The 15,843-nt window shown below is 48.6% G+C and overlaps 1 protein-coding gene across 1 annotated transcript; it reads right to left on the bottom strand.

Annotated features, from left to right (window-relative positions):
- Positions 1-6,149: 6,149 nt before the first annotated feature.
- LOC140420767 (uncharacterized) lies at positions 6,150-10,143 on the bottom strand. Its single transcript, XM_072504749.1, has one exon. The coding sequence runs from the start codon at positions 9,565-9,567 to the stop codon at positions 8,365-8,367; it is 1,203 nt and encodes a 400-aa protein (XP_072360850.1). The 5' UTR covers positions 9,568-10,143; the 3' UTR covers positions 6,150-8,364.
- Positions 10,144-15,843: the final 5,700 nt, after the last annotated feature.

The raw sequence follows: 15,843 nt of genomic DNA, 5'->3' as shown, positions 1-15,843 counted from the left end.
ATCCCTTAATATCTTTAATTTCTAGAAACTGATCTCACTCTTGAACATGCTCAGGAGCTGACTCTTCGCAACTCTCTGGGGGGAAAAATTCCAAAGATTCACCACTGTCAAACTGTAGAAATTCCCCCTCATCCCAGTGGTAAATGGTGTGCCCCTTATCCTGAGATTGTGTTCCCCAGTTTTCGATTCTAGCCCTCTCCCCACCCCCTCCCTGTCCCATCACTTCTCCGGTCAGGGGAAATATCCTTCCTGCATCTACCCTGTCGAGCCCTGTTACACTTTTGTATGCATCAAAGAAATAGTTCTCCTTGTGAACGGTTTTGCTCCCCTTATCTCAGGAAAGATATACTGTTGTTGGTATTCCAGAAAAGGCTCACTAGGTTGAACCCGGGTATGGAGGGATTTTCTTATGACGAGAGGTTGAGTAGGTTGGGCCTGTACTCATTGTCGTTTAGAATGAGAGGCAACCATATTGAGACATATCGGATTCTCAGGGGATTGACAGTGTAGATGCTGAGAGGATGTTTCCACTTTTAGGAGGAACAGAGGATATCATCTCAGAGTAAGGGGTCACTCATTTAAGACAGAGAAGAGGAGGAATTTCTTCTCAGAGGGTAGTGAATCTGTGGAGTTCTTTACTGCAGAAGCTGGGTCACTAAGTATGTTCAAGACTGAAGTAGACAGACTTTTCTTAAGTCTGGGAATCAAGGGTTAACGTGGAAACGTGGAGTTGACAATTATCAAAATCAGCCATCATATAATTGAATGGCGGAGTGGACTAAATGGCGAATGGCCTACTTCAGCTCCTCCATCTATTACAACAGCTTGGACTAGTGCGTGGTCAATTCCAGGCCCACTTGACCCGGAGTCACAACACAATTGAATTAACCAATAATTCTTAGAAAAATACCTGAAGTCTTTGGCCCTTGGCTGCCCAATAATTACAGTCACCAGGTTTGTAAATGTAAACACAATTACCTTTTATTTCTAACAAGAACTATTTCTAAATATGCAACAAATACAGAGAATCCCTACAGTGCAGGAGGATGCCATGCGGCCCATCGGGTATGCTTCAACTCACTGAAAAAGCACTCTAACCTCGGCCCAATCACCCTTCCTATCCCTGTAACCCCACCGAGGGACAATTTAGCATATCCAATCCAGTCCACATCTTTGGACTGATTGTGAGAGGAAACCGGAGCACCCGGAGGAAACCCACGAGGAGAAGATTGTGCAAACCTCACAGACAGTCGCCCGAGGTCGGAATAGAACCCAGGTACCTGGTGTTGTAAGGCAGCAGTATCAACTGTGCCACAATAATGGTTTCATGGTCATCTTTAGACTTTTAAATCCTGGTATTTTATTAAGTTTTTAATTGCACCATCTGCAGTGGTGGGATTAGAACCTAGGTCTCCAGATCATTATCCTTGGTCTCTGCATTACTAGTCCAATACGCCACAGCCTCCACATAAAAACCTTCCAGTGGCGCTTCTAGACTACTTCAAAGCTCCCCATCTTGAAATTGAATGCAGGTCTCCCGCGTGACAGGCACGGACACTAACCACTATACTAATGAGGAACTCTACAACTGGTTAACTATCAATTAATTCCTAATCCCACATTTTTACTTGCCCCCACCTTCTACACACACACACACATACACATGACAGACAAATACAGAGGGGAGGAAGGGGGTGAAAATAAGAAGTGAACGGAAAAAAAATCTTTGTTTTGGGTTGGTGCAGACTGGGTGGGTGTGGAAATATAGAAAAGAACAATTATAGATTGCAAAGTATGTTGGGACATTATATCCGGTCAACTTAGGGTTAAAGCTTACTTCACAAACCATCGGCAGTTGAAACCACATATTGCAAAAATAATCCTGCAGCAACTGAGGCCATCTGTATTCTTAACTTCAGGTTTAACCACAATGGGGGCGTGATGACCAATGCCAGACAATAAGCAAATCAGATGAGAATAACGATATTAAGAGGGAGTGTGGAACACACAGTGAATGCTGCAAAATTATATTAAAGATGAACCATTACATGTGAATCTATGGAATTTGTTTACCAGTGTATAAATATGTTCTAATTACTGGTGATTCGCAGAGTTGCTGGCCTAGCCTTTGTCTAGGCACTCTCCCCTTGAGCACAAGTAGAAAATAAATGAACAATCTAACGGTACTGCTCATGAGTTAAGTCTTACTCGGAGTTGCGATTTCGACAATGGGCCAAATGGCCTCCTTTGCACTGCAGGGATTCTATGATTTTATTCAATTAAAGGTGATCTTTAAATATCAGTCTCTCCAGGGGAGACATTTGAATAGTGGCAATGTCACTGGACTAGCAATCTAAAGGCCAGACTGATGTTCTGGGGACATAGGTTCAAACCTACTCGAGCAACAAAATATCAATGAATGAAATCTGGGGCGAAATTCTCCGGTATCGGCGCGATGTCTGCCGACCGGCGCCAAAAACGGCGCAAATCAGTCGGGCATCGCGTCGCCCCAAAGGTGCGGAATCCTCCACATCTTGGGGGGCCGAGCCCTAACGTTGAGGGGCTAGGCCCGCGCTGGACTGATTTCCGCCCCGCCAGCTGGCGGAAGTGCCCCGCCAGCTGGCGCGGAAATGACATTGCCGGGCGGCGCATGCGCGGGAGCGTCAGCGGCCGCTCACGGCACCCCGCACATGCACAGTGGAGGGAGTCTCTTCCGCCTCCGCCATGGTGGAGACCGTGGCGAAGGCGGAAGGAAAAAAGTGCCCCCACGGCACAGGCCCACCTGCGGATCGGTGGGCCCCGATTGTGGGCCAGGCCACCGTGCGGGCACCCCCCGAGGCCAGATCGCCCTGCGCCCCTCCCCCCCCCCCAGGACCCCGGAGCCCGCCCGCGACGCCTTGTCCCGCCGGCAAGAGAGGTGGTTTAATCCACGGCGGCGGGACAGGCATCCTAGCAGCAGGACTTCGGCCCATCCGGGCCGGAGAATCGCGGGGGGGGGCCCCGCCAACCGGCACGGCACGATTCCCGCCCCCGCCGAATATCCGGTACAGGAGAATTCGGCAACTGGCGGGGGCCGGATTCACGCCAGCCCCCGGCGATTCTCCGACCCGGCGGGGGGTCGGAGAATCTCGCCACTTGAATCAAAAGCAAGTCTTGGGAATAATGACCCATCCACTGCGTAAAAATCCATCTGGTTCACTAATGTCCTTTACGGAAGGAAATCTGCCGTCCTTACTGGATCTTACATGACCCAGAGAACCTGCCTCTCTGACATTTAGCCCCCTTGGTTCAAGGTCAAAGAGGGAAGGGGCAAGAAATAAGCTGGCCGTGCAGTGATGCCCACATGCCATGAGAGAGTGTTTGATTATCCCACACAAGGTGGCATCGAGGTACTGTCACTGGACGATTAATCCAGAGACCCAGGGTAATGCTCTGGGGACCCTGGTTCCAATTTAATCACGGAAGATGATGAAATTGGAATTGAATGAAAATCGGTACTGAAAAATCTAATGGTGACTCAAATCTCAACTGGCTAATTAATGCCCTTGAAAGAAGGAAATATGCCGTCCTTACCAGTGTGGACTACAAGTGACTTCAGATCCACAGCAACGTGAATACCCTCAGAGGGTAAATGCCCTCTGATGCAAGCCATTCAATTCAAGGGCAATTAGGGTTAAGCAGCAAATACTGGCACGTCCAATGAATAAAAAATAAAAGTTCAGTTTATTGTGGTTTACACATTATGAATCCAATCAAGCTGCTCCAGTGCCCATTGTAGAGTCAGTTGGTGACGTGGTTTAATCACCAAAGATCACGTCTGTCTTCATTTCCGGCCTGTCTTCCTGCTCAGCCCGAATTTACTTGAGTCAACTTCCTGTGGTCAGAGTTCAGTTAAACAACCTCCCTGGCTGACTGTACTTGCTGCATTGGTTACTCAAGCCATAGTTTAATGTCAAAACGTTTTTAAAAGCCCATTTATTTTCTGAAACATGTTGGCTTTCGGTTTTCTGCAACATATTTCAGGAAAGATGTATTGGTCTTGGAGATGTGCAGGGTAGGTGGGTCGGCCATGCTAGAAATTGCCCCTTTGTGTCCAAACATGTGCAGGTTAGGTGGAGTTATAGGGTGGGTTCCGGGGATAGGGTGGGGGGTGGGCCTAAATGGGATGCTCTTTTGGAGGGTCGGTGCAGACCTGATGGGATGAATGGCCTCCTTCTGCACTGTAGGGATTCTATGGTATAGCTCAGACTCACAAGGGTTAATAGTGGCATCAACGTAAGATAAAAGCAGAACACAAACTGAAAATGCTGCATAAACTCACCAGACAGCATTCTGTGGAGACAGAAATAGAGCCATTCTTATTCATTCACAGGTGTGGGCTTCGCTGGCTCGGCCATCATTTATTGCCCATCCCTAATTGCCCCAGAGAAGGTGGTGGGTGAGCTGCCTTCTTGAACCGCTGTCATCCATGTTGTGTAGATGACACCCAAGTGCTGTTAAGGAGGGAGTTCCATGCTAAAACCTTGAATATATTCAAGAGGCGGCTAGATATAGCACTTGGGGAGAATGGGATCAAAGGCTATGGGGAGAAAGCAGGATTAGGCTATTGAGTTGGATGATCAGCCATGATCGTGATGAATGGCGGAGCAGGCTCGAAGGGCCAAAAGGCCTCCTCTTTAGGCAGCACGGCGGCGCAGTGAGTTAGCCCTGCTGCCTCACGGCACCGAGGTCCCAGGTTCGATCCCGGCTCTGGGTCACTGTCTGCGTGGAGTTTGCACATTCTCCCCGTGTTCGCGTGGGTTTTGCCCCCACAACCCAAAGATGTGCAGGGTAGGTGGATTGGCCGTGCTAAATTGCCCCTTAATTAGAAAAAATGAATTGGGTACTCTAAATGTATTTTAAAAATAGGCCTCCTCCTGCTCCAATCTTCTATGTATGTATCTATGTATGTATTATGACCTGTAAAACTGAAGGAACAGCACAGTTGCTTCACAGCACCAGAGTCCCAGCTTGGGTCACTGTCTGTGCGGAGTCTGCACATACTCCCTGTGTCTGCGTGCATTTCCTCCGGGTGCTCCGGTTTCCTCCCACAGTCCAAAGATGTGCAGGTTAAGTGGATTGGCCATGCTAAATTGCCCTTTGTGTCCAAAAGATGGGGTGGGGTTACTGGGTAATGGGGATAAGGTGAAGGTGTGGGCTTGGTAGGGTGCTCTTTCCAAGGGCCGGTGCAGACTCAATGGGCCAAATGGCCTCCTTCTGCACTGCAAATCCTATGAGTATGAACAGCAGATAGATTTCCAAGTCGGGTGGTGAGTGACGTGGAGGGGATCCTCCAGATGGAGGGGTTCCCAGGCTGCCCGTGTCCTACTAGATGTGGGTTGTGGGTTTGAAAGGTGCTGTCTAAGGAACCTTGGTAAGTTGCTGCAGTGCATCTAATCGATGGTAGGCACGGCTGCCACTGTTCATCGGTGGTGGAGGGATCTAACATTTCTGGAACGGGTAGCAAGCAAGCGGGGCTGCTTTGTCCTGGATAATGTTGAGCTTCTTGAATGTTGTTGGAGCTGCACTCATCCAGGCAAGTGATAATATTCCATTACACTCCTGAGTCGTGCCTTGTAGATCGTGGGTAGGTTTTAGGGAGTCAGGAGGGGAGTTACTGGGGTGGCACGAGGCACAGCCTATGGCGCTGAGGACCTGGGTTTGATTCCCGGCCCTGAGTCACTGTCCGTGTTGAGTTTGCACATTCTCCCTGTATGTGCGTGGGTTTCACCCCCACGACTCAAAGATGTGTAGGTTGAGTGGATTGGCCATGCTAAATTGCCCCTTAATTGGATAAAAAAAATAATTGGATACTCTAAATTTAAAAAAAGAGGGGAATTACTCACAACAGGATTCCTAGCCTCTGACCTGCTTTTGTATTTATATGGCTTGTCCAGTTCGATTTCTGGTCAATGGCAACCCCCAGGATGTTGATTGTGGGGCATTCAGCTATGTTAATACTAATGAATATCTAGGGTTTGAAGGATTGAAGGGTATTTTAGAAATACCTGGCTTCTACAGGGTTAGAGTCTCTCCAGTTGGAGTTGGTCATTACATTGAGCCTGATGGCAAGGTTACACATAGCAGATAATCAAGCTCACAAGAATGCAAACTGTCTCTCCAGGGTTTAATAAGAGCAAGTAGAAGTACACTGGGTCCATGGACAATCTTCACAAATCTGTTCCAATGGACAAAGCAGTCAAAGTGGACTCTTCCTGTCAGCGAGTTTGGATCATGCTCAAGCCTGGGGATTGATTAGACCTGACCGTTGGCTGCCTTAGCACCTGCTAATCTCTCGCCTTGGATTGGATCAGAAGCACCGATCCATCTGGTTATCACCTGCTACACGGTCCGCGAGCTTAGAATTAATGTCACCACCCAGACGTTGTGCCTTTAATTGTCTGGCATTTCACCCATTAACACAGGGGCTCAGTGAAGCTTCAGTGATCAGAGGACAGAGCACATTGTTCAACTGAATAAAATCCCATTGTACTTCGGCAGCCATTAATATAAGGAAGTCACGGGCAATTCCAGGAGGGTATTCAGAAGAAACTCCTTTCCCCAGGGAGTGGTCAGAACAGGGAACTCGCTCATCAACTCATGGTTGAGTCGATTAATATTGTTGCTTTTGAGTGAAAGTTAGGTAAACGGTTAAGAGTCAAAGCAACAGGAGGGGTTCAAATGAAGTTGGGTGGGAGAAGGCTCACCTGGAACACAAAGAGAGGAGATGGTGGCATAGTGACATGCCACTGGACTAGCTCAGTTAGATAGACAGCTGCTTTGTGATGCAGAGAGAGGCCAACCGTGCGGGTTCAAATCCTGTACAGGCTGAGGTATTCATGAAGGCTCCGCACCTTCTCAACCTCACCCCTCACCTGCGTTGTGGTGATCCTCAGGTTAAATCACCACCAGCCAGCTCTCCCCCTCAAAGGGGAAAGTAGCCCATGGTCATCTGGGACTATGGCAACTTTTACTTTAATACAGACATACACATCTGGGGGAAATGCCACCACAGCATAGCTGGTGGGATTTGAATTCAGTAAATAAATCTGGAATGATAAGGCTACTCCCAGTAATGGTGACCATGAAAGTTTTACCAATTGTTGTAGAAACCCATCCGGTTCATTAATATCCCCTTTAGGGAAGGAAATGTGCCATCCCTACCAGGTCTGTCCTACACGTGACTTTGCAGCAATGCAGTTGGCTCTTATCTGCCCATCTGCAAGGGGCACTCAATTCAAGGGCAATTGGGAATGGGCAATAAATTCTGCCCTTACCAGAGAAACACATGAAAGAATCAACACAGGAAATTAGTGAGTTGTGTCAAACTGTCTGTTTCTATGCTGCAGATTTCAATTACTTCAAGAGTTAACATACATAATTCACAAGAAGGGAATAATCCAAACAACGGGTCTTTTTTTTTTAATAACTTGCCATAGAAGAGTGCAATGAAGGTTCACCAAATTAATACCTGCAATGGAGGTATTAATTCTAAGGAAAGAGTATGGCACAGTGGTTTAGACTGCTGCCTCACATCTCCAGGGGCCCAGGTTCGATTCCAGCCTTGGGTGACTGTGGAGTTTTCGCGTTCTCCCCATGTCAGTGAGGGTTTCCTCCCACAGTCCAAAGATGTGGTTAGGTTGATTGCCACACTAGGTGTCCAAAGGTGCGCAGGTTAGGTGGGGTTCCAGGGATAGAACGGGCAGAGTGAGCCTAGGTAGGTAAGAGGGTGGGTGCAGACTCAATGGGCCAAGTGGCCTCCTTATGCACTCTAGGGACCCTGTGGATTCTAAATAGACTGGGCCTTTATTCTCTGTGGTTTAAAAAAATGAGAGGTGATCTCAATCGAATGTACCAAATTCCTGCAAGGCTCGACAGGCTAGATGCAGGAAGAAGGGTTCCCTTGGCTGGGGTTGTGGGTGTGGTGGGGCAGGGTGGGTGGTCTTTAACCAGGTTGCACAGTCTCAGGATAAGGGGCAGGTCAGCTAGGACTCAGGTGAGGAATTTCTTCACTGAGGGGGTGATGAATCTGAATTGTCTGACCCAGGGAGCTGTAGAGACTCAGGTCATTGAATGTATTTCAGACTATGTTCAATAGAATTGGACATATCAAAAACATCAGGGATAGTACAGGAAATTAGTGTCGAAGTGGAAGATCATCCACAAACTCATTGAATGGTGGATTGGGCTCGGAGGGTTGAATGGCAGAGTGAGCTCGAAGGGCTGAATGGCCTACTCCTGCTCCTATTTCTTATGTTTGAAAGATTGCATAACACTGAATTTGTAAAAGCTCCAATTCTCCCTAGCTATCAACAGGACCCTGCGCTACTGAACAGTGTGAACTGACTGGTGCTTTCGCAGGTTACAGGCCTTTTTAAAGCTCTTCCCGCAGACAGAGCACTTAAACAGTGTTGGCACATGGACTCGCTGGTGGCTCTGCAGGTTCGATGACTGGGTGAATCCCTTCCCACACACGGAGCAGGTGAACGGCCTATCCCCGGTGTGAACCCGCTGGTGAGTCGCTAAAACCCATTGCCGTTTGAAGCCCCTCCCACAGTCCAGGCACTTGAACGGCCTCTCATCGGTGTGGACCCGCTGGTGCGTCAGCAAGTTGGATGAACGAGAGAATCCCTTCCCGCACTCAGAGCAGGTGAATGGCCTCTCACCGCTGTGGACCCGCTGGTGTGTGCGCAGGTTGGATGCCTGGGTGAAACCCTTCCCGCACTCAGGACAGGTGAACGGCCTCTCCCCGGTGTGAACCCTCTGGTGTATCAGCAGAGGGGTCGACTGAGTGAATCCCTTCCCGCAGATGGAGCAGGTGAAGGTTCGCTCCAAAGCACGATCATGTTGGTGTCCCTTCAGCCTTCGGGAGCTGCTGAAACTCATCCCACATTCAGAGCATTTGAAACGTCTCTCATCACTGTGAACTTGCTTGTGCTTCACCAGATGGGTTAACCGGCAGTACCCCTTCCCACAGACGGAGCAGATGAAGGGCCTCTCCCCGGTGTGGACACGCTGGTGCGCCAGCAGGTTAAAGGATCGACTGAATCCCTTCCCGCACTGAGAGCAGGTGAACAGCCTGGGCCTGGTGTGCAGGTGACGGTGCTGCTGCAGTTCCTGGAGGCTCTTGAAGCTCTTTCTACAGTCGGAACATCCAAATGGTCGCTCAGCTGTGTGAGCCAGCTGGTGCCTTGCCAGATTCTGGGCGCATTTAAAGGTCTTCCCACAGCCAGAACATCGAAATGGCCGCTCCTCGGTGTGAACAAGCTGGTGCGACCGCAAGTGGGACAGGTAAACAAATCGCTTCCCGCATACGGAGCAGGAGTGCGTATTCTTCCCGATCTGACCCCGACTAGCCTGCAACTCAGGCGACAACCCGTCGTCTCCCATTTCGCCGGGCGACATCTCCCCGGCACGGTTCTCCACATGTCTCTTTGTGATAGGTGAGTCGGCAGATCCACTTGGGAAACATGGCTGTGGCTGATCGGTGTTGCTGCTGCTACCGCCGCTGCTCCCTTCCCCTTCCATTCGCAGAGACCAATGACATTCAAGACCCTGACAAACTGCTGGAACAGGCTTGGGGTTGCGGCTAGGTGGGGTGGCCAGGGAGGAAGCTGAAGCTGAGTGGCTTGCTCCTGCGATCCCACTGAACTCGGGTCAAAGATTGTGGGGGAAGGAGGGTGGAGGTGGAAGCAAGAGTTTTGAGGATAGAACACTAAATCTAATATTACGGATGGAATAGGTGAGGGGGGATGCAGAGTTTGTGGAGGCAGGGAGCGAGGATAATGTGGCAGAGTTGAGGTTTCAGCTCGGTGACCTTTCGTGAGAACATGTAAACCCAGAACATGTTGGTGATCACAGGGGCAGAGCTGGGGCATCAATGGCGGCCAGTCCCACCCATAATCCCCCGCGCCTCGGAAAACGGCCTACATCGGCGATCGGCAGGCCATTGAGCGAGCGACGCTGGCTGGAAAGTCAGCTTGATCGCGGAGGGAGGGACATATATAAAATCAATCCATCCGAACCGCAGCGTTCAAGCGCTGCCCGCCCGTGCAGGTTCCTCCCTCGGCAGCCCCACCGTACCTTGTAATGGCCGCCAGCACCGCGATGATTGACGGCTGCTCTGACCAATAGGGGAGCTCGGAGGACCGAGCTGGGAGGACTGGCAGCCTTGTATCCTCTACATACTGGGCGGGGCTTAGGGCGGCCCCTCGGCCACTCACCGCAGACGGAGAGGGCGGGGCTATTCTCCAGGTTGCTCAGGGAGCAGCAGGAGGGGAGCTTGGCAGTGCTAGGGTGGGTGGTGGTGATGATGGGAGCGGGGGGACGGGTGAGAGACTTGGAGTGTTAGACTGTAGTTGTCACCTTGTCCCATTAGTCCACGAATAGGTCTGAGTGAGCCTCCATAGAATCATTGGACAAGGAGGCCATCCGGCCCACTGGGTGTGCACCGACCCTCCGAAAGTGAACCCTACCTCGCACCACCTCCTTCCCCCCCCCCCCTCCTGCGCCCTAACCCCATGACCCCACCTACCTGGCATATCCTTGGATGCTAAGGGACAATTTATCATGGCCAATCCACCTAACCTGCATATCTTTGGACTGTGGAAAGAAACCGGAGCACATGGAAGAAACCCACACAGATACAGGGAGAACATGCAAACTCCACCTGAGACAGTCACCTAAAGCTGAAATCGAACCCTGGCTCTACTGGTGTGAGGCAGTTGTGCTAGCCATTGTGCTACCGTGTGCCACTCTCATTTCAGCTATTTCAATATTAGATTGAATCACACTTTTTAAAAAATAAATTTAGAGTACCCAATTATTTTTTTCCAATTAAGGGGCAATTTAGCGTGGCCAATCCACCTACCTTGCACATCTTTTAGGTTGTGGGGGTGAGACCCACACAGACACGGGGAGAATGTGCAAACTCCACACGGACAGTGACCCAGGACCAGTATCGAACCCGGGCCCTCAATGGCATGATGCAGCAGTGCTAACCACTACACCACCGTGCCACCAAGAAATATAAGAATCACACATAATTATTAATTCCACTCCAGTGCTCACTATTTCTCTGTGTATTTGTCGACAAGGTCAAGGTGATGAAAGGTATGGATAAAGTAGACGTGGAGTGGATGCTTCCTCTTATGAGGCATTAGACCATAAGACATAGGAGCAGAAGTAAGGCCATTCGGCCCATCGAGTCCACTCCACCATTCAATCATGGCTGATTTCAACTCCATTTACCCGCTCTCTCTCCACAGCCCTTAATTCCTCGAGAAATCAAGAATTTATCAACTTCTGTCTTAAAGACACTCAACGTCCCGGCCTCCACCGCCCTCTGTGGCAATGAATTCCACAGACCCCCCACTCTCTGGCTGAAGAAATTTCTCTTCATCTCTGTTCTAAAGTGACTCCCTTTTATTCTAAGGCTGTGCCCCCGGGTCCTAGTCTCCCCTGCTAATGGAAACAACTTCCCTACATCCACCCTATCTAAGCCATTCATTATCTTGTAAGTTTCTATTAGATCTCCCCTCAACCTCCTAAACTCCAATGAATATAATCCCAGGGTCCTCAGACGTTCATCGTATGTTTGGCCTACCATTCCTGGGATCATCCGTGTGAATCTCCGCTGGACCCGCTCCAGTGCCAGTATGTCCTTCCTGAGGTGTGGGGCCCAAAATTGCTCACAGTATTCTAAATGGGGCCTAACTAATGCTTTATAAAGCTTCAGAAGTACACCCCTGCTTTTATATTCCAAGCCTCTTGAGATGAATGACAACATTGCATTTGCTTTCTTAATTACGGACTCAACCTGCAAGTTTACCTTTACAGAATCCTGGACTAGGACTCCCAAGTCCCTTTGCACTTCAGCATTATGAATTTTGTCACCGTTTAGAAAATAGTCCATGCCTCTATTCTTTTTTCCAAAGTGCAAGACCTCACACTTGCCCACGTTGAATTTCATCAGCCATTTCTTGGACCACTCTCCTAAACTGTCTAAATCTTTCTGCAGCCTCCCCACCTCCTCCATACTACCTGCCCCTCCACCTATCTTTGTATCATCGGCAAATTTAGCCAGAATGCCCCCAGTCCCGTCATCTAGACCGTTAATATATAAAGAGAACAGCTGTGACCCCAACACTGAACCCTGCGGGACACCACTCGTCACCGGTTGCCATTCCGAAAAAGAACCTTTTATCCCAACTCTCTGCATTCTGGAACAAGAGGTCATAGTCTTAGGATAAGCGGTCGCAAATTTAAAATAGAGATGAGGATAAAGTACTTCACGCAAAGAGTTATAAATCCAAGGGGCTGGTTCAGCACACTGGTCTAAATCGCTGGCTTTTAAAGCAGACCAAGGCAGGCCAGCAGCACGGTTCAATTCCCATACCAGCCTCCCCAAACAGGTGCCGGAATGTGGCGACTGGGGGCTTTTCACAGTAATGTAATTGGAGCCTACTTGTGACAATAACTGATTTTTTTTTTTAAAGATCTGTGGAATTCGCTCCTCCAGAGTGCAGTGGATGCTGGGGTAGTCAGTAAATTTAAGGAGGAGTTAGACAGGTTTTAAATTAGTAATGGGTTGAAGGGCTACGGAGAAAGGGCAGGACGGTGGATTTGAAGCCATGATGACATCAGTCATGATCGTATTGAATGGTGAGCAGGCTTGAGAGGCTAAATTCCCTACTCCTGCTCTCAGTTCTTATGTTCTAAGAAATAACTATTCTATCTAATTCCACCTTCCAACTCTTGGTCTGTAGCCCTGTAAGTAACAGCACCTCAAACACAAATTTGGTGTTCTTGATTGATAAGGGAATTTCTTGATTAATAAAGGGGATCGGGGTTTGGGGGAGAAAGCAGGAGAATGGGGATGAGGAAAATATCAGCCATGATCGAATAGTGGAGCACAGGCAATAGGCCAAATGGCCTAATTCTGCTCCTGTATCTTTATGGTCTTATGGTCATAGAGTTTTCCAGCAAAGCAAGAGGTCCTTCAGCCCATTGTGTCTGCGCCAGCCATTAAGCACCTGTCTATTCCAATCCTATTTCCCAGCAATTGGTCCGTGACCTTCTTTGCTGAAGCGTTTCAAGGGCAGCACGGTAGCATTGTGGATAGCACAATTTCTTCACAGCTCCAGGGTCCCAGGTTCGATTCTGGCTTGGGTCACTGTCTATGCGGAGTCTGCACATCCTCTGCGTGGGTTTCCTCCGGGTGCTCCGGTTCCCTCCCACAGTCCAAAGATGTGCAGGTTAGGTGGATTGGCCATGATAAATTGCCCTTAGTGTCCAAAATTGCCCTTAGTGTTGGGTGGGGTTACTGGGTTATGGGGATAGGGTGGAGGTGTTGACTTGGGTAGGGTGCTCTTTCCAAGAGCCGGTACAGACTCGATGGGCCGAATGGCCTCCTTCTGCACTGTAAATTCTATGATCAAGTGCTCATCTCAATACTTCTTAAATGTTGTGAGGGTTCCTGCCTCCACCACCCTTTCAAACAGTGAGTTCCAGATTTCCCACCACCCTCTGGGTGAAGCAGCTTTTCCCCTCCAAATCTCCTGCTCTTCACCTGAAATCTATCCCCCTGGTTACTGACCCCTCCACGAAGGGGAAAAGGTTCTCCTTATCTACCCTATCGATGTCCCTCATAATTTTGTACACATTAACAGCAACTTGGACAAATATGGATTTATTAGGCAATGGCAGCAAAAAAAGTGTCAAAGGCCACATCCTGCTTAACTAGTTGAAGGTTTTTTTAATGAACTAATGGGGAACATAATTGCTGCAGGCAAATTACTGTGGATGCTGTAATCTGAAACAAGACCAAAAAATGCTGGACAATCTCAGCAGATCTGACAGCACCTGTGGAGAGAGAAGGGAGCTAACATTTAGAGCCTGGATGACTCTTTGTCAGAGCTGGAGAAAACTGGAAATAGGATGAGATTTATACTGTTGTGGGGGGCGGGGGGAGAGGGGGGCATGGAGCAGTAGGGCTGGATAAATGGCCAGTGATAGGCGGAGATAGGCAAAGAGGTCATGGGTAAAAAGACAAAGGGAAGGTGGTGATAATGGCTAAGAAGGGCGCTGACAGTGGCACATTAAGAGATCAGAATGTGTTAATGGCAGAACAAAGATTAGCAGCGTGTCAAAGGACAACTTGGAACAGGGAACAGATAGCCCTCGCGGGGCTTAGTGAGGAACATAATAGGGTTGATGAGGGTAATGCAATTCATGTGGCATACCAGATATGGCAGAGCAAAAGGTGATTGATTCTTGGTGTGATTTATTCATGGGATATGGGCATCGCTGGCTGGGCCAACATTTGTTGCCTATCCCTAATTTCCCTTGAATTGAATGGCTTTCTCAGCCATTTCAGAGGGCATTTAAGAGTCAATGATATTGCTGTGGATCTGGAATCACATGTAGGCCAGTCCAGGTAAGGATGGTCGATTTCCTTCCCTAAAGGGTATTTAGTGAACCAGATGGGATTTGGCAATTGGCAATCAAATTAAAATTTTCGCCATCTGGTGGGATTCAAACACAAGTCCCCAGAGTATAACCCTGAGTCTCTGGATTACTAGTCCAATGACAATACCACTATGTCACAGCAAAGCTGAAGCCCCTGATATAAACTGATAGCTACATGGATGCAAAGTTGGCTAAACGACGGGAAATGGCACATAATGGTGCACAGTTGCTTGCCAGATTGAATGAAGGTGGGTTTAATATCCTGCACGGGACCTACGGAGTGGGAATGCTTGTCGTCCTCTTGCTCCTTGAGGGGTGAGGTATCTCAATGACCCACTGTACATAAGATTGGCCAGTGGTTAGCACTGCTGCCTCACAGCGCCGAGGTCCCAGGTTCGATCCCGGCTCTGGGTCACTGTCCGTGTGGAGTTTGCACATTCTCCCCGTGTCTGCGTGGAGTCTCACCCCCACAATGCAAAGATGTGCTGATTGGGTGGATTGGCCACGCTAAATTGCCCCTTAATTGGAAAAAAAGAATTGGGTACTCTTAAGTTGATACATTTTTTAAAAGGTTGGCCAGTGAGGCACCGACCAGGCAGGAACCCAATAGGGGTCTACCAGGTAGTATATGTATCCTTTGTAAAAATAAAACTTTGTTCTTATTTTACTTGGTGTGGATTCCCCATGTTCTTGTTAAAGAGGGGGTCTCCAAGGTCAGTCTTCGAACCAACACATTTCTTTGTCTTTGTTAATCACCTGAAATTGGGTATGCAGGGCACAATTTTACAATTTTCAAATGACACAAAGCATAGAAGTGTTGTGTTGTGAACGATGAGGCAATTCAAAAAGGACAGGTCAGTGGGATGAATGGACAGCTGGCAATGAAATTCAATGCAGAGAAGAGCAGAGCAGTGCAAAGTGAAATTTTTTATTGTGAACAATGAGGAAAGGCACTGTGAAATGAATGGGGTAGAAGAGCAGAGAACCTTTGGGATATATGTGCACAAATCATTAAAGGTGGTAGTGCAGACTGAGCAAGCTGTTAACAGGATCAGACATACAGGAAACACATGTACTGTAGCCAAATTTCAGATGGCACAAAAATAGGTGTAAAGGTGCGAGAGGGATACAAACAGTTAGCAAAGAGATATTGATAGGTGAAGTAAGTGGGCAAAAAGTAGGAAAGTTGAGTATCATGTGGGAAAATGTGAAGTTGTTCATTTTGGAAGGGAGGGTATTATGGGGAAAAATGGGGAAAAAGCAAAAAGCTGCAACAAAAAGGGACTTGGTGTTCTTGTGCAAGAAACACAGAAAGCTAGCACACAGGTGCAGCAG

The sequence above is a fragment of the Scyliorhinus torazame genome, chromosome 5, assembly GCF_047496885.1.
Source record: "Scyliorhinus torazame isolate Kashiwa2021f chromosome 5, sScyTor2.1, whole genome shotgun sequence".
NCBI lineage: Eukaryota > Metazoa > Chordata > Chondrichthyes > Carcharhiniformes > Scyliorhinidae > Scyliorhinus > Scyliorhinus torazame.
Note: the sequence above shows the minus strand (reverse complement) of the source record. Positions and strands in the feature narration are given on the sequence as shown.

Coding starts and splice junctions, on each gene's coding strand:
- LOC140420767 (XM_072504749.1), bottom strand. CDS start 9,567: ATGGAAGGGGAAGGGAGCAGCGGCGGTAGCAGCAGCAACACCGATCAG.